At 46.1% G+C, this 24,387-nt stretch overlaps 1 protein-coding gene across 2 annotated transcripts in view; it reads left to right on the top strand.

The window, feature by feature from the left end:
• The window catches only part of ZNF618 (zinc finger protein 618), a 164,467-nt gene that overhangs the window by 66,102 nt on the left and 73,978 nt on the right, over positions 1 to 24,387 (top strand). For both annotated transcript variants that reach the window (XM_049833303.1, XM_049833302.1), the window contains exons 2-4: positions 2,848 to 2,891; positions 19,742 to 19,998; positions 23,851 to 23,946. In XM_049833303.1, the coding sequence (XP_049689260.1) occupies positions 2,848 to 2,891; positions 19,742 to 19,998; positions 23,851 to 23,946 (397 nt within the window). The remainder of the gene's footprint in view (positions 1 to 2,847; positions 2,892 to 19,741; positions 19,999 to 23,850; positions 23,947 to 24,387) is intronic.

Here is a 24,387-nt window from a genome sequence, read left to right as displayed (position 1 = left end):
CCAAAAGCATCTTGGCTGGTGTGAAACCATCCAGATTGAGAGCTCTTACCTCTTGTGGTTCCCTTTTTTTCTTTTTTTCCTTTTTTTTTTTTTCTTTTAAAATAAAGAAACTTCGTAACACTGGTGGGGTCACACTGTTGCACCTCCCTTTCTGTGCTCTTCATGCAGGTCTCGTCCTTTGCACTGGTATGTGCTATGTTCTGAGAGAGGAAAGTCCGTGAATTGCTCATGAAAAGAGGTCAAAAAGCAAAAAAATGGCATTATAAAAAATAAATTTTAAAAAAAAGACAGAAAGGGGAAATCAGACAGGGCAGACACACACAGAATAGGGAAGGTAAGCAAAAAAAGAAGTAAATAATAAAACTGTGTATTGGCCCCAGAACATGCTGTGCAGTTGGTTGGTGATGGTTGGGAATCGCAGAGGCTGCAGTCACCACGTCATTTATTTCCAACAATTTGTTCGCTCAGCTCCAAATACAAATATGAGAAGGAACATAAAATGAATTACATGCATGATCCTTCAGAGTAATACTTGCATTAGGTTGGGTGGTAAATCACACCAGAGGCATCAGCTAACATGTGTATAACCAGGAATAAAATACGGCATCGCGACATCAATACACTTCATATTGGGAGAACGATCCCTGCACGACGTGTTCTCAGAATGAATTTATATGTAAAGAAATTCTTGCTTATGTGGAGGATGAATAACTTTTCTGTCTCAGACAGTTTTCCAAAGTTTAGGTTGGCTATGTGCTTCCCAAACTGAAATAAATAATTTTTGGTAATATTTGGGTAACACTTGGTGTTGCAGCTGGAGTGGTCCGGCAGATGATGTGAAGGCAGAGTCCAGGCTGTGCTTTTAGCTTTGGCTTCTCTATTTTGCGGCTTTCATGAGCACTCGTCCAGGCAACCTTCATGTTCAGCGGGTGTTTTTCACGTGGAATTATATTTGCAGGAGCCTGGGCGATTGCTCTGTGATTGGGGAATGTTGGCTCGCAGGGTGACTTGCGGGGTTGGGTTGTGCAGAAAGGTTTTTAAATGGACGGGAATTGTAGCGTACCCCATCACTAGGGGATTTTGGATAACACCGATGCCCTAGCAACCCCACAAGGTTTCTGCCCTTCTGCGCTGGCTGGATATTAAGTCTCCTTTTTCCTTTTTTTTATTTTTTATTTTTTTATTTTTTTTTATTTTTTTAATGCACAGATCTAATCTTCTAGAAAATGCCCCGAAGGTTTGAGCAATCTACCAGTTGCAGGAACCCATAAAGCTTTTTTTTTTTTTTTTCCATTGTGTAAGCATGACAAATCATTAATTTTTGATTGATTGCTTTGAATTATGGGTGCTCTGACATCCTTTCTGTAGCTGAACAGCTGTATAACAAATGAACATATCAGTGCTCACAAAAGATTGGAGATCTAACAGAAGCAATTACATTGTCAGCTCCTCCCTTCTGGCTTTTCCCAGGCAATGGAGGGAGGAAATTTTTTAACAGAAATTCCTCAAGTGTCTAACAATGATGATAATAATAATAATAATAATAATAATAAAAAATACCTTTTTGTAATTGAATTAGATTTTTATCTCTTCCTTTCCAGTGGATTTCTTAAACCTTCAGAAGCCAGGATGTGTTTCTGCTTTGTGTAACTTGGAGAAACCCTTTGAACAAAATTTCACATGAAGAATTAAAAAAATAAAATCAAATTGCAATTTTTGGTTGCTATTCCTTTAAGATTTCAGAATTGCACCAGTGCACTAAATGTGACCTCCATAACTTTTAAATTAAGAATTTATGCTGGCTTGAAATTTATGAAATATTTCAGCATGAAAGAAAGCCTTTTTCCCCTCAGGAAAATTGAGCAATAAATCACAGCACTCTCGATTTACTGCCCTACAGCCAGCCAAAGATAGGATTTTTTTTTTCCTTCCCCCCTTCGTTCTGAAAAAAAAAAAAAAAAAGGAAAAAAAAAAAAGTAATCATATAAGACAGCTTAGCTGCTATCCTCCCACTCTCTAGAATTTTTAATTTCAGCTGTTTCTGCTTGGATTTATTTCCAATATTCCTGCTCGGCTTTTCAATTTCCTCAGTTATTAAATTTTAATTCAGTGCATTAGCATTTAAATTAAAAAAGGGTTTATTTTATCGAAATCGTTGGCTAGCCCCCATCCTGCTGCACATGAATTGCCTGTTTCTGCCATTTGCACAAAATGTGAAATGCAGCTAATATCTTTTAACTTGTGTTTGCACAAATTCAGAAATAAAATTTCTGGGTTTGGAATAATATTGTCTTTCCAAGGAAGCTTTTCATCAGAGAGCTGGGGGAAGGAGGCGAAAAGGAGGAGACCCTGGTTACTCCCTGCTCAGCCCCTTCTGACGGCCCGGAGGGGCTCAATTAGACAATTCATCACTAACGAAGGGAGGCGCGCTGGACCTGCCCCTCTAATCCAGGAGCCGGGCCGTCTCAGCTTGGACGTACCATTGAATTTGGCTATTTCTGCCTTATTTCCCTCCTGCAAATTGCGTATTTTTGCATAGGAGGCATAGTTACTTTAGCCTTTGGTAAAGCACGATAAAATAATTGCACAAGAGCAACTGGAGGGAATCGACTCAGAAAGTCTCCTCCATGGGGGGGCTGTGTCCGAAATCCTGCCTTGGCCTCCTGCAAACCTGGATTTTGGTGCACATGTCCCACCAACACTGAGCACAGGGCACGTGTGGAACTTAGAATGGAAAATCCCCAGGTATTTTGGGTGCAGTGTTCTAGCAGGAAGAGTTTGGAGGGCAGTCTTACCTTTCTTAACCTAAACAGCTTTTTTTTATTTTTATGTCTTTTGCCCCCTTAGGCCGACGAGAGCAACAGCAGTGGGCGGAGGAGCTCTTCCAGCAGGTAGGTGGATGGTTTTCTCTGCTGGGGTGGGATGTGGTGAGCAGACATGGCTCTGCTCGGTTGCAGCTCTCCATCTCGGAGATGGGTGGTGAAAGGTGACCACACAAGAGCGATGGGCTGGCAGCTGTTAGAGCACTGTGTCCATACACCCATTTTTGGATTTTGCTAAAAGGATAGATGCAAGAAGGATCATTTTGGCCTCGGGGGCTGCAAGGAGACGTGGTTTGCGTGCAGTGCGGGGTGGTACAGCTGAGTCCGCCCAGCCCCGCGCCCACGCCGTGGTGTGAAGACCATTGCAGGATGATGAGATTCTTGGATGGAGACCTTGGGCCGTGGTGTGGAGTGGAGCCCCCTGTTCCCGCGCAGGACGAGAGGAGAGGGGTGTCCCACCACCCCAGCCCCCTCTGATCCTGCTAAGGGATGTCTTTGCTGGTCCCACGTGGGGGACTCTGCTCCAGGTGTCCCGTTTGCTGCCACCCCCAGTGTGCGTGGTGCTGGGCAGGGTGCCCGGTGCATGCAGCAGCTCCCCGGCTGGCATGTCCCGGCAGCCCTGCGTGCTGCGGAAAGGAGGCACGCAGCCCCGGCATGAGCAGCAGGAGGAAAGCCTGGCACAAAGGAGAGGGATGTGCTGAGGTTGGGTCTGCCCTGTGCTGTGGCCTCTCCATCCCCTGCTGATGCTGTAGGGCATCTTGCCTTGCTGGGATGTGGTAAAGATGGTGCTTCTCAGTCCCTCTCCATCTCTATCTGGTGAAGTCAGTCCAGAGCTGTGAAAGCATGGATGAAGGGGCAGCTTTCCTTCCTTGGCCAGGCACAAATTCTGTTTAGCCGGCTTTCCTCTGCAGAGCAGCACTGATGTGCCAGGCAGCACTGGGAAAGTGGTGGGAGCCGGGAGCAAAGCATGGGTTTGGTGATGGTAAGATTTACCTGGTCCCGTGCATGTTCAAAGCCAATTGCTGGTTGTCTGCCATCCACAAGCAAAGTGGCAAACTCACCTCCCAGGTTTAAAAGGTTTTGTGGTAAAAATAGGTGGAGATGTAGAGGATGAGATGCCAGGCTGGAAACAGGAGCAACGCTGAAGATGCACCAGCGAGGGGAGCATGTGGCCTGGGAAGGGGAGTGGGCTGCAGCAGAGCATGGAAACATCCATGAGAGTTGGAGAAGATGGTAGGAAAGTCAGGGAGGTGCCATCGCATGGTGGGATGATGCACAGCTTGTTGGGGGGACTGCTGAGCACCTGAGGCACATTTGTGGGTTACATCAGCATGGATGGGGGACAATGGACAACAGAAAACCAGAGCCAGCTTGCCTGCTGTGGAAAAAACCCCAGCACGGTATGGGGGCCTGCACCCTGTCCTGGCATCATCTCTATCAGTGTCACCTGCCCCTTCCTCAGCGAGGGGGCACAGCAGTGCAGGCAGCCCCCGAACGCTGCAGTGACACAAGCAGCGAAGCTGTGATGGTGTGGCAGAAGCCACCACTGTCTCTGTATCAGCATGGTCTGCTCGGAGCGAGTCCACTGCCAGTGCACCCAGACAAGTTTTACCGGTCACCGCTACAGGGCTCGGCGCTGCTCCCCTGCCTAGGGCAGGCCACCGGTGCTGCGTGGAGCAGACCCTGGTGAGACACGAAGCTTTTCTCCGGGCACCCACAGCCCTCGGCAGTGAAGCAGCAAGCACCAGTGCTCTCCTCCAGCACTGCCTGTCTCCTTCACAGCTTGAGCTGCGTTTCATGTTCTCCCCTTTGCACTGCCGGCGATACCGTTTCTCTGCTAACTGTATGCCAGAGCACCCTCTTGCTCCCTCCGGAGACTTGAAAGCGCTGCTGAAGTTTTATCCCTCAGGTGAAACACATCCTTCCATGTTAAAAGCCCGCTTTGTTCTTCTGATCTCCAGAATGCTGCGGTGTGGGTCCTCCTCCCCCCACCTCCTGCTGCCGAATGTGTACCGAGTGCTCCCCGCCACGACAGCCACGGTCCCTGCCCGGCACCCCAGCTCCGCTGCTTAGTGTTTCAGAATGAAATACCCTCCTTTCTGGTGGCGTTTTGGTTCGGCAGTGCTGCCGGGCACCTGCTGGGTTGGGCTTGGCAGTGGGGAGCGGTGCCAGCATTGGGTGTCTTATGTGGAGGAAAACTCTTTTCCCAGTTTTGGGGTGGCTCGTCAGTGCGGTCCAGTGATGCTCGCTCTTGGGATGCTGGGAATTAGTCTGAACAAAGTGCTGGAGGGAAAATTGGGCATAGGCTGAGGAGCAAGGGGAAAGGAGCCTGGCATTGCTTCCTTCTCTTAAATTCTTTATTCTGGCTTGTAACTCAATTTTATAGCTCTCACCAGAGGGTTTTGCAGAGCAGGTGGGTGAGTGCATTCTCCCTGTGGGAGCTGACCCCTTGGGGTGTCCCCTGTGGGTGTCCTCCCTTCCTGGGCGTGCAGGAGGTGCCCTTGGGGCCGAGTGCCTAAGCATCCTCCTGGGCGTGAGCGATGGCCTTCCCAAAGGCAGATACCCAAGCACCCATCGGGGTGGCAGAACTTCCTTCCCTTATCGCTGTTATTTTGTACATACATAGAGAAGTGTGAGGCTGGCCATCATTTTTTTCTTCTAGAAAAGTGGAAAGAAAATCCACTTCAGCATCTACGTGACTGAACAAAAGATGGTCAAAAAAAGGAAGATTACCAAGTCTGTTTTAAAAAAATAAAATGGAATAAAAATTTAATATTTCAAGAAAGCTCTATCAGTGACTGAAGGTTGAAATGTGGCTTTGATGAAATCTGTGTGGTCATTAGTGGCTGGAGATACAAGGTAGATGTTTTTCAAAGTTGTTGCTGCTTGAAACTCTCGCTAATTGGAAACTATTGAGGAAGCTTTTAACGATTAATTTATATCAGTAAAAAATATAAGCAAAATAAGGTTGCCAGGACAACTTTATCTTTCTGCATTATTTATTTATTTTTTTTTTACTATAGTATGCTTGATCTTAATGTGGTGACTGTAGTATTGGGTCGATCCTATTTTTATTTATTTATTGTATTGAATTGATTTTATTCTGTTTCAAGTAAATGTTTAAAGCTCTGAAGGCACAGGATTTTTATGATCTTATCACCCCCACAGCTCTGATCAGGCCTGTCTGCTGCCTTTGAAATAACACGGTTCAGCGTGTGCAGCTGTTTGCAGCTAAGAATTAGTGGTGGCAGAAAGCACTCACTGTTCTCCTACCTTATTAACTTGTGTGTGGTTCCTGTACCTCACTGAATGCTTATTAATGGGAAATTTTAAAAAGTGAAGAGAATTATTAGTAGCATAAAACCCCTTTCCTTTAAGGGAGCTAGAAGAGAGATGGCTGTTTGCCTTGGAGAAGATGACAACTAAGAGACAACATGACAAAGCTGTGCATGTTTTTGAACACACCAGAAAAGGTAGATCAGAGACTTCTTTCTTCCTTTTGCAAGAAAAAAAGAGACAGTCAACAAAATTAAAAGGCAGCAAATTAAAAGCCAATAAAAGGCGGGATGTTTTCTTGCATGATGGGCAGTTAGCTGCTGGAGCGCATCGGGTGCTCAAGGGGGGCTCAGAAGGGACTCTACTGGTAGATGGCATCAATAAGTGACGTGGGCTCTTGTAGATGAGGCATGTTGCCTGGGGATCAGTTACCCTGCTGCTGTCTACTGGAAAGTTTCTTGAAGCTTCTTCTGAAGCCCCTTCTGCACATGATGGACCAGATTCAGTATCACTCGCTGGTGTGAGTCTGCGTGACAGTCCTGGAGGGCTTGGAGGGACTGGAGGGCAGTGTGGGAACAGTGTTGGGAGCTGCAGACCTCAGGGTAATCGTTGGGAGCCTCCATAACGCTATTGTAAAACTAACTACTTACAATAATTAATGTCAGCATTCAGATGGTGGGCTCTGGATCTTGACAAGAAATAATTGAAAAACCAAATGTGCAATTATGTCTGACAAGCAGCGTGTGCTTTTCTTGGTCACCAGAGCCTTGTGTAGTCATGTGTTAGACACGGTTTTATATAATTATTATTGTTTATATGGTGGGTGTCAGAGGAAGGAAGAATTTTAGTTTCAAGTCCTCTGTTGGCTATTTATTTTAAAGTCATTAGATTTGTTTTCAGACTTAACTACACTTAATGTGCGAGACTCCTGCTGAATAAATCAGACCCTGATATAGGAACTGCATCTGTTTGTGGAGGGAATGGAGCCAGCTGGAAGCTCAGCCCCCGTCTGCACCAGGGCTGTCACCAGCCGGGGAACCCGCTCGCAGCACAGATGTAGCTGTGCAGAAAAGCATGCTCCGCTCCCAAAACGGAGGTAAAATCCCAGACCTTCTAGGGTTATGAGCTGGCTGTGAGGGCACGGACGGGTCTTGTCTTTATTGCAGTGTTAACAGCACTGTGGTAGAGGTCCCAAAAAGGGTGGGAGGTCTCTTGGAAGTGGAGGTCCAGCAGAAGGGCTCTGCGGTGCTGGCCTGGAGGGAGGCAGAGTGCTGTGCAGGCAGGAGTGTTTCTAGTGGGTCCTTTAGACTGGGGCATGGGTGTCTCCTACCTCTGACGTGGTGCAGTTTTCCCTGATACACCAGACCAAGCTGTGGTGCCTGGGTAGTCTGGTTGTTTCACTCTCTACCTTAGAAGATGTGACTTTTCAGCTGGAGGAGCAGGTACCGAGGGGTGCTTGCACCTGCTTTCCTCCTTCTCGGTTCACCCTTCTCCAGCCTCGCTGGTGGCACTTTTCCCTCTCCTCCCCACGTTTGCAGACATGCCCTCCCTAGCAGCTCCTGTAACCCAAGGGAGGCTCTGCCCTGGAATGGTACCAGCTCTTCTACAGGCTCCTCTCCCAGCTGACCAGTCCTCACCAGGTTCCCAGCATTCGGGGAGGACAACCTCCATGCGTGCCCAAGCTGGAAGCTGTGGTCCTCCAAACCTCGGGAGAGGGCTCCACACCCTCTGGAGGGACAGGCCAAGGGCTGAGTGTTTCCAAGAAGCAAAATTATTTAAATTGTTTCCCCTGTCTTTAAAAGGCCACCTGTGGGATTTTCAGTCCCAGAGCTCTTCATAGAGCTTCAGACTCATCCTGCGTCAGAAAGAGAGAAAACTATTAATAATTAGACAAGGTATTTAATAAGCTGTGGTGCTCTCTGAAGAGTTCTCACCAGCCATCTTCAAAAAGAACCAAACATACCAACCAGCGCAAAACCCCCCAAAAGTCCCCTCTAGCCAATTTAAGGGAAGTGGATAGTTGAGTTCTGTACTGCAACCAGCACAGAAGCTGTGGGAAACCCAGGTGGGTTTCCTTGAAACCCAAAGGAAGGTCAAATGTATGCATACAAAGAGATGACAGTGCTCAGACACATCCCAGCTCCCATGGGACTAACATATTTTCTGTGTAATTCACACCGATTTGCCAAACTCCAGACCTCGGAGGGCTTTGGATGGTGTGAGATGGGGAAACGTCCCTTTCTGGAGCTGTAAAGTACTGAGTTGCGGTAGCTATAATGCCTTCAGCAAAGCTGAGTTACCAGGAAATTGTTTTCCTTGGGCCTGCTTGGGGTTGTTCTGATAATGGCACAGAGCCTCATAGCTTGTTTATGTTAAATGTATGTATGTCTCCAGCAGCAGGACATCTGCCACCTCATTTGTATCACTCCCCAGCTGGAGAGTTTTCCCAATCTCAAGGTCCTGTCTCCTTTTTTGTCTGTCTTTTCCCGTTGCTCACTTTATCCCATTCATCTTGTGGCCGTGCTGTGCCGTGCTGCCGCCAGTGGGTCAGTGGCATGGTCCAGTATAGGCTCCTTGTGGCCGTGTTGGGGGACCTATGGACATTTGTAGACAGTTGTCACCCCCTCAGTCATTTCTTAGTCAAGCAACATCGAGCTCTTTCACTGATATAAATAAACCCTTAATCTATTCTCTTTGTTTTTCCCAGAATTTCTTTGTTGACATTTCCACGCTTGAAAATTTAAAGATGCTGGCAGCTATTCTATTATCATCTTAAATTTAGTTTTAACCTGCATCATTTGTATGTCGCATTTTTTATCTGACTGAATTCTTTTGCTTTTGGCAAACAGTGTGCTTTTGTTTTTTGTTGGATAAGCCAAATTTTTTTTATATTTGGTTAGACTTTCCTCTTCAAACCATCCTCAAGATATTCCTAATAAGGGCTGAAGGGAATTTGTTTTGCTAATACCTTAGGAATTCTTTGTGGCTCTTGACTATTGTTCTGGTTTGTAATTTAATGTTTAATTTCTAGAGGAGAGGCAGGCTGATTTGGTCCTGTAGTTTACCTTTTTTGAAGGATTTGGAGCTGCCAAGCATCCCTTGAGGAATGCACGCATGATTAAATTCCTCTTACACTTACTGAAGCAGTGCTTGTTGTCAGGAAAGGTTGTGTGTTTTAGTAGACCAAGATAATTGCAAAAATTATGCTGCTTTTTTTGTTTGTTTTCCGTGGATTTGAGCACTGACACCACACCATACCACCAAGTGTTGCATTAGTTATTTTGGGGTTTTTGAAAGCTGTTGCCTCTGTTTATAAGAGCTGGCAGCCCTTAGAGGCAGGTAGTGATCCTACTTGAGGCATCTCTCTTCTAAAAAGCCTTTATGTCTTTCTAAATTTATGAAGTCCATAACAATATTGGTATTTATTGAGCAAATTTCTTCCAGGAAGACCTAAATGGCAGTTACTGTTATACTAATGCCTGCAGAAGGATGTGGCCTCATCTTCTGATTTCAGTTTATTTTTGGGGGGGAAAGCAGAAAACTTAAACGAGTCCCAGATAAGGACAGGGTTTTGGGCTGCTTCTCTTGCCTCAGAAATTTTCTTTGCATGCCCAGTTAGTGTCATGTCCTGAAATCTAATTGCTTGATTTGGAGCACAGGCCTCACAGCCTTTGAGAGTTGGACATGCATTCTGGTTAGCTTCAGCTTATTTTGGTCAGTTTATAAGTGATCAGTGCATTCAAGAAAGTCATGTATGGCAAAGGGTGGATCCACCAGCCTTCTGAAAAAGAGCAACCAGTCAGCCAAGGATACAGCCTATAGGACCATGGACGAAACAAGTACAGAGATTTGAAGTAACACTTGCAACGTAGCAGTGACCTCGAAGTACTTGAAGCGTGAGGTTCATATGAGCACATTGCCTGTGGAAGATGCCCTGAAGCTCTGACCAACTTTTTCTTTTCTTGTGTTCAAGAAAGTCTTCGCTCCTCTACTGCTGGTGGAGGAAGGAGTATCCATTACCTAAAATAACTTCAGAGAATGAGAGAAGAGGTTTTTCCTGTAATGTTTGCTTTCAGAGGTTAAACCCACACTTTGAGAATGTGCCATGGCATCTTGGAAAATGGTAATTGTGAAGAGAACTGAAATCTCCTGGTGGAACATGATTGACCATGAACTCCTTGTACAACTCTGTGACCAAGGGAAAATTTGGGTTTCAGCAGACACATGCACCAGCATGTGCAGCCACCGTTTGTGTTATTAAGGGTGCTGGCATACTTTGTCCTGCTCCAGTATCCGTGCTTTGAAATGTGGACAGGTTCCCAAATGCTCATGCAAAGAGTCAAGAATTAGAAGGGGTATTTTAGCATGTATACATTAAGGAAGTGTGTTTGCTTTGCTTCATTCAAGAGACAGGAGGAGAGGTCGTTCCCTCCTATGGTTGGGTGAATCCTAGTAACAGAATCTCTTTTCCAGCCAGCCAAGTAGATTCTGGCTCAGTGGCTGGAGGCAGCAATCGACGCTGGAAGTATGGTGCCTGTTTTGGAAAATAACTACTTGGAGGAGAGACTCAGAAACGTGGTGGTTACTCCAGCACTTTATGCATCAAAATCAAGACAGCCTTTATAAAAGAGGCACAGGCTCAAGCTGCAGATGTAATGTAGTTTGGAGAGAGGAACAGCTCTGTGAGCTGTGACACAGGAGCTTGGGTTTGATGTGTCACTTAGTCTCTGTGGCTTTCAAATCTGTGAGGAAACATCTGAAAGCTGAAGCAGGAGGCATGGAGACTAGAAGAAAAGTGCTCAGCTGTAACACTGGAAAAAATAGCTGCCATCTTTTTCCTCTTTGAACCCTGAACTTGAAAATCTTTTGCCGAGTAATGTCTGTGAAAGAGTTGTCCCTGATGAAGGACACCAGTGGGTTCCTCTGCTTCCTGACCTGCTCCACCTTCCACCTCCTGGTGTAAGGCACAGTGCCCACGCAGCTGGGCTGCCCCAGGGAGCAAATGAGAGCTATGGGAAGAGGTAGGAAGACCACCAGAAATAATTTATCAGACAAGCAGATTTTAAATTTACATCTTTCTTTTTCTGTCTCTGCATCATCTCCATGTAAAACGAGAATTCATTTACATCTGTTTGCCCATTCCACTTCCCTTAGCTCCTGTCATGGCAGGAACCTTCTGGTTCTTTTAAAACCATGGCAGATGTGTAAATTGAGCCCAGTTTCAGCCTCATCCATTATTTGCTTCCTTTTCTTTCTGACAGCTGAGGCCTTTTGATTTGGCATGGGAGGAGCCAATGGCACATCAGTTTCAAGAAGATAAGATGTAACATCATACTGATGATACTGTCCTGGTGGGCTCTCCAAAGCATGTTCCCTCAGGTGCCCACTGCACCGTCCTCATTACTGTGCTCTTACAAACCTCTTGGGTTCTGCAGACCAGAAGAGTGTACCAAGGACTGTACAGGAGTGTGTTTCAGTAGTGTAAATGGGCATATAGCATGCTCCACCAAGTGGGAGTTGGATATCAACATCCTTGATATCATCCAAGGCATTAGTGATGTGTCTCTGGTTCTTCCAGCTTGAGTGGTGTCCAGGAAAAAACTGAAGATGCTCCACATTTGCTGCTAGGGTGGAAGAGCTTTGTAGGTGTTGATTCAGAGTGGTATGTCCTCCTCCACATTTGTTTCCTTTTCCTCTCCTTTGGAGGAGAAAATACACAGGAGCTGTTGTTGAAGACTGATTCTCTACTGATCTCACTTTGCCCCTCCCCAAAAGCTCAGCAGGATGTGTGCTATAAAAATAGCCTCATTAGAAGCCATCTGAGTACATAGGCAATCGCAGATCACTCAAAAGGGAGCACAGAGCATGCATGTTTCTGTTGCTGTCTTCAGAGAATTACATGACAAATTATTCCTAGCTGGAAGAAATGTCCTTTTATAATTGGGGTTTTTTCTCATTCTTTCATAAGGGAGGAGTGTGTGTTTTTTAAGTAGCTTTTAGTCACTTTCATAATTTATGAGAATGCTACTCCACATCAGAAAAAGCAAACTGCAAATGCAAGTTTCTTCTGGCTGCAGCAGCTGACAGGCCCCATTTGCTTTCAGTCATTGCCGGTTCCGCTTATCACAGCCAGAAAGAAACACTCTCCAAAGGTGAAAACAGCACCATATTGCAGTTCTTCAGTTTGTACCCCCTTTTCCTCCTTCCCTTCTTCCATAGGAGACCAACTGGAAGGGGGGCTGCTAGCTTCATGGGCAGAGTGTTACCGTGCAGAGGAGACCGATGTGAAGAGTCAGCTGTTTCCTTTCTGTCCTTCCATCTGGAAGAGCTCCTTGCGTTGCCCTTGTGTTGCTCCTTGCATTGATGCTGGTGAGGCACCATCCAGGCTACTCAGCTTTATAGCCAAAGCTGGACTTCTGGCACAGTCATTTGTCCATGTTGTCTTGCTGCATCATCCGTCTGTGCTAAAGAACTATCATGGGTGTAGGACCAAGGGAAGCTGTACCTAAGTGGGTCCAAGAACCCATTTTTACCCCTACCTTTCCCGTTCCCCACAATGAGTCTTCATCAAGGCCTCCTTAAATCTCTTCTGCCTTCACATGCTTGTATTTGACATGAAAGTGGCTGTAACGTCATCGCAAGATGAAAGTCTGATGATCAAAGCAGGCAGCAATGTTGAAATGAGCATTGTGAGATGGCAGAGCTGGTAATGCAGTAATTGGCTATGTGGCCTACTTAGTCAGAGGAGTGATACATGCAAGTGCAATGTTTGTTTGCCTCTTTAATGTTTAAAATCCACAGAGTCTGTTCTGGAAGGTGAAACAGTACCTCACCTGTAGGAGCAGCCAGGCATGCCATTGAGTGACGGTGTGAGCAGTGTGTGATCCCAAGGCTTCTGCCTCCTATCCTCGGCAAGGAAGAGCCTCTTGGATTGCTAAGCTCCACAGCTCAGTAGAGACAAGACATTAGACAGTAAAGGAGGTTGGTATTCCTCAGGAAAGCTCAAAGACATGGAGAAGAAGTTAGATGCACCCTGTGGAAGGAGGTAGGGTTTAAGCCAGATGTACCTGTGCACTCTGCTAATATGTGGTCTGATTTCTCTGAGAAGTTTTTGTCCTATGCAAACAGTGCTTTGTTTGAAGAATGTCCTCTTCCCAGGGAACATCTTTCCATGGATGTTAAATGCAGGTTGGACCTGCAGAGGGAACTGCAGCTGATCCCTGGAAGGCCACACTTGAACACTGTAAAATTGCATTGTTTCACCCAGAAAAGTGGTGGCATGAGGCTGGGGACTGCGCTCAGAGCCACCATGAGAGGGATGGCTGCAGGTCCCCAGGAGTGGGATCTGACTCATGGTAGGTTCTCCCTTGATTCATGTGCGCTGCTGTCTCCACCAAGTGGAGGTTCTGACCACATCACTGTTACCAGTGCGTTACCCAGCAGTGCCCCACAGGAATTCAGAGGATGGGGCTGATCTCTGTGTTAGCGCAGTGTGAGCTCTGTGTCTCATGATTACAGCGCTCTGAGACGTGGTCACTTCATGGTTTGTGTTGGGGAGTTCTTCTGCTTCCAGGACCAAGTACCATTATTTGACTTAGGTGACATCCCAGAAGCTGTGTAGTCCTCTCTGTGTGCCCCCACCCAAAACCAGTAAGACTTGCTTCCAGCCTTGGGATCTGCAGAACTGAAAATTCACTCCTGTTCTTACTCACCCGCTTTTTGACAACTTTCTAGCAGTTGGGCGTCAGCTCTGGCTGTGCCGCAAGCGGGAGAGGAATGGCAGAACCAGGTCTGGACACAGGTGGTGCTGGGGCCTGATTTCTTCGCTCCACCAGACAGCAGGTTCCCTGTCATCACGGCTCTCGGGGAATTTCTGGAGAAGAATTGTGTTGTGGATCTGCTACTGCTTTATCCTCATCTCTTGGAGGCTCTTTGTGCTGCTCACAAGCAGGGGAGGCAAAATTTGGCACAACACCGAGCAAGTGCAGTGTCACAGGCTTGTGAGGGATGCAACATCCAAGCACCAAAGGGCTGGTAAAGAAACAGTGCTTTACTGGGTCACCTCTCTTGGGTCAGCGCGTGTGTTCCCTCCTGGCTAGATGCCATGCTTGATGGAGACTCTGGTGAATGGTGTCTTCTAAGTGAAATGAAACCTGCTTCTGCTGTGGCTGTGCATGTACCCCTCTCCATCCCATCTGATCTTTGCCAGTGTCATTAATTTCCTTTCGTTTCCCGTTTTGCTCCATTATGTTGGTACTGTTTCCCCAGCCAAACCAGGAGGCTTCAAACTTCGATGTCCCATGAAGGTCGTTCCTTCAGCCCAGCTCCCCCCTGCACCCTAGGGACAATTATACCCAGGTTGGCGCAGCATCGCTTCAGCAAATTGGGTAACTGAGCTTCAGACCCCAGAAGCCTGGACTGATCCTAGTTTTGCTCTAGCCACAGGAGCACTAATGGGATTTCATGTGGGACCAGAAGAAAGTGATGCTAGTTCTTGTTAGGAGCACTGTCTTCTGCCATTGCTGCCACTGCCTTCTCTCCAAAGCTGTGTCGTCCCCAGCAGAGATATCGAGTGAACTTTCTGAGAGCTCAGACCTGCTCCCGGGGGTTTCAGTGCTACTCTGTTGGAGGTACTGCCATCTGCAGCAGCAGCTCTCTGTCAGCCCTGTACCTCCTGCCTCAGAAAGGGACCCACCTTACTGCCTGGGGAGCTTTTTGGTTGCAGTGTCCAAGCAGAATGAGAGATTGAACTGTCACTGGACAGTCGCCATGTGAGTGATGATCACTGCAATGCTGTGCTGTTGGGGACCGCTCTCTCTGTCACTGCTAGCAAGTGGCTGGTAAGAGTCCATCCCATCGCCTGTCAGGATCATTTTGCAGTCTTCAGACAAGTTCTCCTGTGTAGTCTGTCCATCAGTCCTTTGAAGGCTGTAAGGATGAAAGTGAGGAAGATGTTGTGCATGTACAGGGAAGGTAGGAGGGGTCCCTTGCCTTCACCTGCTGTTATCAGCAGCAGGTGATGCCCTTCTCATGCATCATATTAAGCAGTCAGTCTTCTGGCCCCTCTGTTGCCTGCGTAGCATATCCAGAGGAGAAGGAAGGAGGGCTGGGACTGTGTTGCTGTTTGATTACATTTATTTTAAGGTATTCTGTAATGCCATAATGTTCCTCTGGACATTGAGCTGGAGAGGGTCTGCAGCTAAATTTGGCTAAAGCTTGACATCAGCCAGTGGCTAGAAAATCTCTGTGAGATACGAAATAATAAGAGCAATGTGAGAACACAGCTCTGCTTTCTTAAGCAAAACAGCAATGGCCATGAAAAAGGTAGCTAAAACTGCTCTCAGGTGGTGTGGGACTGATTCCAGCCTGGTGCAGGTCAACAGCAAAGCTTGCATTCAGGGATGGTGTCTCCTGCATTTTGGCTTGCACAGTCCAGACGCTGGGGCCCTCGGTGCTGTGAAACAGGACCTGGCTCATGCAATAAAATGCTGGCACCTCAGGGTGTCAGCAGAGAATGTGTGTCCTGGGGCTGCCATGGCAGAAAGGGGTGGGAGCCGGATACAATGAGGGGATGCTGCCAGAGATGTAAGTATCAGCCCTTCTTATACATATACGTGCATATATATGTGCATGTGTGTGTATACAAACACACGCATTTTTATATATATATATATATATATGTACCTGTATTTTTATAGATGTGTATAATCTGAAAAAAAATCTTATTGCTTATAATTTATTCCCTTTTCACCACCTTAGAGCTCTTTCCCTGGGATCTGAGTGGGACATGGGTCTTTGCAGACCTCTCTGCTGCGTCACTGGGCAGTGCCTGGCCTTGCACATGATCATAGAATCATTTAGGTTGGAAAAGACCTTTAAGATCATCGAGTCCAAATGGCAGGGTGCTTGATGGGGAGCATCACGGGGCTGTGGGTTTACCTCCCTGACACACACAGTGGGTACATCTGTAGCCATTCTGTAACCTGGGTCCATCTGCTGCTTGCTGCCTTCATCTCTCCTAGAAACTGTCTGAAGCCAGAGAAGGTCTCTGTTTGTTGTAAGATTGGTGTAGAAATCCAGTGGTGCTATGTTTTTTATGGTTTTGCTTATTTTGTTTTTGAGAGGATCAGCAGGCTCCTTTCAGGGCTTCTGTACTATGAAATCATGCAGAAGACAGTTGCTAAAATATTTGGGGCTGGTGTCCTTCTGTCCACCAAGTACCTGCTCAGGCTTGTAACATATGGGGCAATGTCAGAGGAATAGTATTGCTTTCAATTAATATTTGCAGGTTTAGGCCCCACCTAGGAGCAGACAGCCCAGCCAGGAAGTTACTTTCTTGGCAGAGATGGATCCAGAAAGTCAATGAGTGTAAAGAGCAAAGTTTTTGAGGGTCTATTGGTCTGGTCTAATAATTCATATATTCCTACAGCTTCAGGCCACCAAGTCTGGCCAGTGCACATCTGTACTGAGCCCAGTAACCCGGGGCCAGCCAGATACGGATACTCTGGGTTTGAAGACTTGGAGAGATTTGTTCTCCCTGAGCACATCCTTTGGAAAATAGTTGTTCCAGTGGACCACCATCTGTGCTAATATTTTATGCCTCATTTCAACTGGTTCCAGCTTCCAGCAATGAGCTCGTACTTCACTCTTCCCTGCCAAATTAAGGGAAGATGGTATTTTCTCCCCATGAAGATGATAACATGCTGCAACCAAATAATCTCTTAGTTTTCCTTTTGGCATGAGAAACGGACTGAAGTTGTTTGGTCTCGCAAAGTCATAAAGTATCTTTTCCCAGTCTTGAACCATTTCAGTGTCTCTTTCTTGAATTGTCTCCAGCTTTTCTATTCCCCTTTTAAAAACAAAGGCGCTCGGTCCATCTGCAGCATGCTGGGACTGGCTTCACTACGGCTTCGTACAGGGAGAAAATTACCTCCTTGTTCAATCTCAGGCGCATGTATGTGAAAATTGCATTAGTCCTTTAGGTCAGAGAGTGGCTCTGTGTGGCTGCAGCGTGACTTGCCTTCTGGCATCACGGCTGAGCACTGTGGATGCTGTTTTGTGGGTGCACCCACATTCCTGGGCATGTTTGACTACAGCTGCTCGTCTTGGGCAGAGCCAGTTTACAGAGTGATGGGTCCACTGGTGTTGGTGTCACTTTCACAGTCATTGCTCTCCACCCCTCCGTGGGTAACCCATAATTTTTAGCAATGGTGATGTTAAATTTAATGCCAGAGCATTAATAAATCTGTCGCACATCAACCATTTCAGAAGCCCTGTGGAAATACTCTGCTCGGGAGCAGTACACATTGAGGACAGCATTTTGCTTTGCAGCACGTGGCCCATTGCTTGCTTCAAGCTGTGTAGTGCCGATTTGTTTTATAGCTGAATGTGATGCGATACAAAGCCGGGTGCCATTGGAGGTCTTTTACATTCTTACCCAATGTATAATCTCTTCACAAAGTTGTATCCTTAGCCTCACTGCTAGTTGTATTAGCTTTTAATTTCACATCACTTGGCTTCCGCATTGATTTTTGTGTTGTTTTGTCCAGGATTGGCAAGTACAGGTTGCTGTACCATCTATAACTGAGGCGTTTTGCCTTCACTTCAGGTGGAAAGCTGGCTTTCACTGACTGCTTTCACTTTTCTGCCTTCCAGTGGGAATTGTACTGGATTGATTTTGATCTTCCTCCACTGTCCTCACTGAAGGAGGGATGTTTTTTCCCTTCACTCCATGGCTTTTGCTACCTTTATCAATGTTTTGCATTTCACACCTTCTCAGTTTGATTGATTTGCCATTAGTCCCACCCTTTGCTGAGTCTTTGGTACTTGTGCTCCTGGCTGCTCCCTTTCCCTCAGCTTTAGAATAGGTGCTCAAACCACACTGCTGTCAGGTGAGATTGATGGACTTTTTGGACATCCAATAATATTACCATAAAGATGGTCTGGTTTTCAACCATATTTTCTCTGTCTTAATTAATCTTTTTCATTTGTAAAAGCCCTGTATGATTTTGGGAGCATGGCAGGAGGGGAGTATGTGTGAGGAGGATGGGAATGAGTGGGGAGGCAGGTCAAGGCTAATTCTTGCTGTTTAGGGGCTCTTAATTGTACATTTCATTCCACAATGAGAGTGAAGGGATGAATAATAAAATATCTGGTGAAATGATGTGACTGACCCATTTTGAAATAGCAACTACATGTCCATGTAGGAGGTTGTGCAGTAATTATTGCAGATTGTTCTCTTCGTTCATCTGCTCCTCTCGTCTCTGTCCTCCCAGGATTACCCGCTGGGCTCTTTTGCCTTCAGTTGCAGCATTTTGATTTCTCTACCAGCTCCATAACCAGTATCAGAAACTATTGCAGGTGTTAGTTTTCTAACATTTTAATTCATACTTTGTTCTGACTTTGTGATGTTCCAAGCAGTGGGATTTCCTTCTGTTTCGTTATTGCATGGTCTAATAACTCTCATCCACAAGTTCAGCCTATTTTTCACTTAATTATGTCTATTACTTCTGCTTAAAACGTTTTCAAACACCTTTGTCTGTTCCCAGTGTTTACATGATTCTAAATATGTCACAGTCTTTAAAAAAATCTCTGTTTCTGGGTAGTCTAAGCTATTGTTATATATTTAGTTCTTCTGATTTGTGCACAGACTGAACCAGCAATTATTTTATCTTTGCATTGTGTGTTGGAATTTATTAATAACTGGTCTTAAAAGCAGGGAGCCCATAATGAGTGGTGGGATGGTACCTTTGGAAAAGGCTCTATACTCTGGATTATTACCTGGTCCTCATCTGTCATGCTCAAAATCCCTCTGCCTTTTGCCACCATATCACTTGTTGATGTTGTTTTACAGCTTTGGGGGGGTCCAGTTTCCTTCCTTTTCTTAAGGGGTTTTGAATATGTATTTATTTAGATTGTTTTCTCCCATGAATTTCCAGCTTTCTCTTTCCAAGATGAAAACACATACTCTTTCCTTCACCTGTTTCTAAATACACTGGACCCCTCCTTTCTTCCCTCTGCCTTTCCCCATCCATCATGCTTTCTCTGTCATCTTTGATACTTGCATCTGTCCATAACGTAAGTCTCCCTAAATATCATTACACTACATATGCTTCCCTTTGATCATCACCATATATGTTAAATAAGGCCATACAAATACCATAGGATGAAAGGTAGGTTGCTTTGCAGGGTTAAAAGAGAAGATGTGGCAGTAGGTGAACCCATGGAGAAGTACACAGGGGCAGAAATGGCTCCAAATTAAAAATGTCAGGAGGATGTGGTGTTTCCTCTGCATGTATGGGCTAGTTTTGTCATAATACTTGATGTCAGGACTGCTCGAGTTGTGCTCCTGGCCTGCTAGGACCAAGGTGAAATTCTGTGTGCTTGTTTAGTGGTACAGTCTGTTTACAACTGCTACTATTGTTTGGGATTATTAAGGTTATTTTCATTACAGCAAATGGGTTTATTAATTTTGTCTGGTTAAATTTTAATTATTTATCGTATATGACAGATACACATACCTAGCCATACTTATTTTAAATAAACTGCATTAAATTAAAGTACCTTTAATTAGGTCCTAGTGATGAGAAAATGAGTGCTTGACAATGAGGATTCATGTTTTCTCCTCTTTTCCCCCCATTCAGGGAGTGTTTGAAGAGGAGCCCGCACAGCCCAAAAGTGGAGGGCTCCGATTCGGTGACATCTCAGTCCTCACCCAGTGAAGAGGCTGGAATGATGACTGAGGTGAAAGTGAAAACAGAGGTACCAGATGACTATATCGAAGAGGTGATCTGGCAGGATGACACCAAAGATTCCAAGAAGAACATAAAAGACGGGCCAGGAGATGTGCCCGCAGAGATCTGCGTGGTCATAGGTGGGGTCCGCAACCAACAGACACTCGGTAAGCTATGGGATAACGCACCCCATCAGTCAGTTCCTTGAGTCCCTGGTGTGCGGAGAGGAACAAAGCTCTGGAGGGCTGTTCCTGGAAGCATGGCTCTGCTGGAGGGACCAGAGCGAAGGTGCACATCAGTCTCAGGGTCCTGGCTCAGGATTATTTACCTTCTTTAACTTTTGCTATCTATTTGCATCTGGTCACCCCTGAAGACTCAACCAAGATCAGGGTAACTGTAAGAAAAAGCGTATTATCTTCTTTTGACATGTTAAATGACTTGCCCATCAGTCAAATGCAAAATTTGTGGTGAACCCGGGGCTGGTGGTAGGTATATTGGGCATAGATGAGGAGGCAATCAGGAGGAAAGCCTGAGAAACCATTGAAATGTTTTGAGGAAAGTTGCTTTGAGGAAAGTTGCTGCTTTCTGTAAATAGATTTAGCTCAAAAACAGGTTTTACAGGTTGCTGCTTGTTTTTCTGATTGCTAGTAATGTTGTGGGAATAATTTTGACTTTTGGCTGGCTGTGGTGTGCCATTTCCAAAACAGTACTTCCTATCCCTACCCCATCTCAAGCTGTGATGAGAAGCAGCTTTTTCTTTTTTTCTGTGAACTTCAGACTGTCCTCTCCTCCTGCTCCAGGGAAAGGGCTTTCTGTGGGATCCTGGAGAGGCACCACTCTTGCTAAAGGGACTCCTCTGTTGGCTCTGACATGGAGCTGGTCCCACCAGTGATTCTGAGAGCCAAAGGAAGTTGCTGATAAAAAGAAGAAAGACCAGTTGGATCATGTTTCCTTTGAGGGATTCAGGAGAAAGCTAATTTGATATGCCCAGTGTTGCTGTCAGGGTTGGTTTGTCTTGCAGGGGGAGAGAAATGAGGTATTGATGTTAGATTTTCTCCTGGGTTTTGCTTGATCATTGTCCACACTGCTGTGAAGAAACCCTGGAGGGTGTCATCAGCTGGTGACTGTATTGGGAGCATCGTTGTCCTGCCTGTCCTCCCTTCCCCAGTAGGATGGCCACCAAGAATGGCAGGGTGGGAGGTCACTGCTGTTCATGCAGGGTCAGAACATCTAGGGAAAGCCTAAGAAGTCCATAACTGGTTCCAACTTAAAGATTTTACAATTTTGAGGACATACTCTGTGAGTATTCAGAGCTTTTGTGTCCCCACAGCTCTGGAGAGTTTGATCACTGCATGGGCAACCCTGAAATGTGGAGGTGACCCTGGCACCCCAGGAGGGATGGGTGGAGAGGCTGCTGCTGATTGGAGGCAATAGGAGCTTCTCCTTCAGCCGTGATCACCAGCCCTAGATGAAAGCATCTGCAGATTGGGTGTCTGCCATGTAGGACCCTCCTCTCCCCATGGCTTCTGTCTGGGCAGCAGCAGCTGTTCTGCAGATGATATCCCCTGAGTTGACTATATTGTGCAAATTGGGGAATGGGCTTTTGCTGTTGGCTAACTTGGATGTACACCATCATGTCGTACCTACAGAGAGCTCTGGGGACAGGCTGAGGTGAGGGGGGACACTATTGTAGGCATCATGGGGAGAGGGACAAGGAGTTATTTACTAATTAACAAGTTATGGTTGAAAGCCATAGAAAGTAAAGTGAAGAACTTCTATCTGGAAGGGCCTTTTCAAATGAAATGTGCATCATATTTGTTATTTTATAGCTTTGTGCTGGGTTTCTTTAAAGGCAACTTGCTCCTCAGGCGATTGGCAGTTGGCGGCCGATTCCTTTGTGAAAAGAGCCCTGTAAGTGCCCCTATTCATCTGCCATTCACATAACTCTCGTTTGTTGGGGAGGTGGCTCTGAATAACTTTTCTGTTTGGCCACCAAATGCTGTGCTCTGTGTGGACCGACCGTGGTGCCCAGATATCAGTTCCTTGTGGTTTCTTGAACTGGCTCCCAGTCAATTCTTCTGGTCCCCTCTGTCCCCCCACAGAAACCACAGACAGGTACTATTTCCATTGCTGCAGACATCTCTGTAACTCGCACAAGAAACGTCCCGTGCCTGCTGCTTCGCTGGCAATTTCGGCTGGGGCTCTGGAACAGCCCAAGATTGCGAACAGCTGAAGACGCCGGTGCCTCCTACCTCTGAAGCAAAGGCTTCGTGCTCTCTGCTGCTGCTCACCAGCACTTCCAGGATTTTTTCTCCCTGAAGCTTTTCTCGTGATGTGAGCTTGTAGCCCTATATCTAAATCACTTCAGCTGTGCAGAAAGGCAAGGCTTTGGTAGGATGTTACTCACCTTCATCAGGGAAGCTGAGGTTGGAGGTGTCAAAAACGGTTATTTTTTTAAAGTAATTGATGATGCAAGATGAAGTGGTGAATCAGAAGTAAACAAATCCCACTTCTTCGCATGGAAATGCCGACCCCCAGACTGTCTCCTTTCGTGGTGTGCTGGGGACGGTCAGTTAAATGGGGGGTGTGTTGTCTGAGTCAGGGCCACAGTGCTGAAGGCTTCAGGACACACGTGGCTTCAGGTGACAGACAGCTTTCCTGCGGGGCTCAGCTTCGGGAGTTGCCTGCAGTCTGCATTAGAAGATTTATGTCTCTTTTTTTGAGTCAGACATCTCCTGCAGCAGCGTGCTATATTTATATTGTTATTTGGAACGATTTGTAACAGGGATTCCCAGCTCAGTTGCTGCTATTCGCTTGTAGTGTTTCCATCAAATTAGGCCTTGTGTATGCTTCCTCCTGTTTGGTTACACGTTCACATGTCTCTTCCTGCACTTTGCACTACTCCAGACTCTGTTGCCATCCCTTTGGAGCAGCCCAAATCCCGCAATGGATGAAAGTGGATGCAGCGAAGCGGGATGAATGGTGGCAGTGGCTGCAGTCCCCCAGCTGAAGAGACGATGCTGATATTTGCGGGTTTGGACCATTTCCCTTTCATCTGCTTTTCCACAGAAGTCTTGTAAGCCCAGTGGGGTCCCTCTTCAGGCATCCCAAGCAAAGAAAGCCAACAGAGAGGTTGGCTGTATCCCTTTGTCCGCTCAGCAGCAGGCTGATCCTGCTGCTGTGGATCCTGCACTCCTCCACATCCACCAATCTGTACCCTGCCATGGTACCTCAGGTCTCCCTGCCTCATAGGTGGTGCGTTTCTTGCCCTGCACAGCTCAGAGATGTGGTATTTCCTGTTCTTTTCTTCTTTTTTCTTGCTAGCTTCATGTGCTGGCCTTGGGCCAGGGTCATTTGAAGAGCTCCAACACATGAACATTTCTCAGGGCAGGGGTGTCAGGGTGGAAAGGCAGAGAAGTCCACCATGAAGCTATCTAGAAAGGAGAGGAAAAGAAAATGGCACTCGAGTTGTAAATCAGGAGAAAGGGGGAGAGACTGTTCAGCTGATGTGGATCATTTTTTAATGTTGGGAATACCATCAGGTCAGTACTTGTGTTTTGGAGGACTGAGTTTATCTGCAAGTTGATCGGGAGAAGTTTTACACAAGACTATGTAAGCTCTCAATCTGGTCCGTGGTTTACGAGAAACATTTTGGAGAAGATTTTTCAAGTAGTGTATTAAATCAGAAATGTTTCCGAGTCAAAGTGAAGAGTGAATCCTTCTGCTTTGAGGCTATCAATCTTACATGCACATGCTTGATTCATGCCGTGATGCTGATGTCTCAGTTGCTCAGCTGTTCAGCATATGCAATTCAAGAGCACTTTGGATTCTTTCTAGTTAGACCAAGTAAAATAGTGCTGCAGAAGCCTTAAGAAACTCTGTGTGACCCCTGACATCGTGTTAACGAGCCACAGGGACACACGAGTCTTGGAAATTTTTAATAGGCTTCAGCCATCATTATTCTTTGGAAATGCATCCACTTTAAGGGCTTTTTTCTGATTTCTTTTTGCACAATTTAGATGGAAAAGCAGTGGAACGTGGCTCTCCTGTTGGACATACACGAAATCGATATTCAGGGACCTGGATTTTTGACCATGCATTGAGATACACATCCGGTATGTGATGGAAGGGTGTGAAAGTCTAACCAGGGATCAGGGAGCAAGGGAAGGCTCTGGATGCAGCCTGTGTGTGGCCCAAATTCCAGCTGCAAGGCTCAGTAAAAGCCTGGCAAAACTGAATGCACCAACTAACCAATAACCTTCCCCATCTCCCCTCCTACTACAAACAGCTTTAGCCTGCATGACACATCCTGGTGTGGACAAAGTCTGAGATAAACCATGACCATGGTGGTAGTGTCCAAGGCAACACGGGCATTTTCTTTGTAAGGCCTTAACACATAGTCTTTTCTTTTTCCACTTCACCTTTTCTCCACTCTAATAATATATTTATTGTGGTAAGTCATCCCTCCTTTTTCTAATATGAGGATCTTTGCCTTTGCCACTCAAATCATGGTGTTCTCAGTACACAGTTGTGGCTGTTGAGTTGTCTCTCAGTGC

Source organism: Accipiter gentilis, chromosome 29 (genome assembly GCF_929443795.1).
Source record: "Accipiter gentilis chromosome 29, bAccGen1.1, whole genome shotgun sequence".
In the NCBI taxonomy this organism is placed as follows: Eukaryota; Metazoa; Chordata; class Aves; order Accipitriformes; family Accipitridae; genus Astur; species Astur gentilis.
Note: the sequence above shows the minus strand (reverse complement) of the source record. Positions and strands in the feature narration are given on the sequence as shown.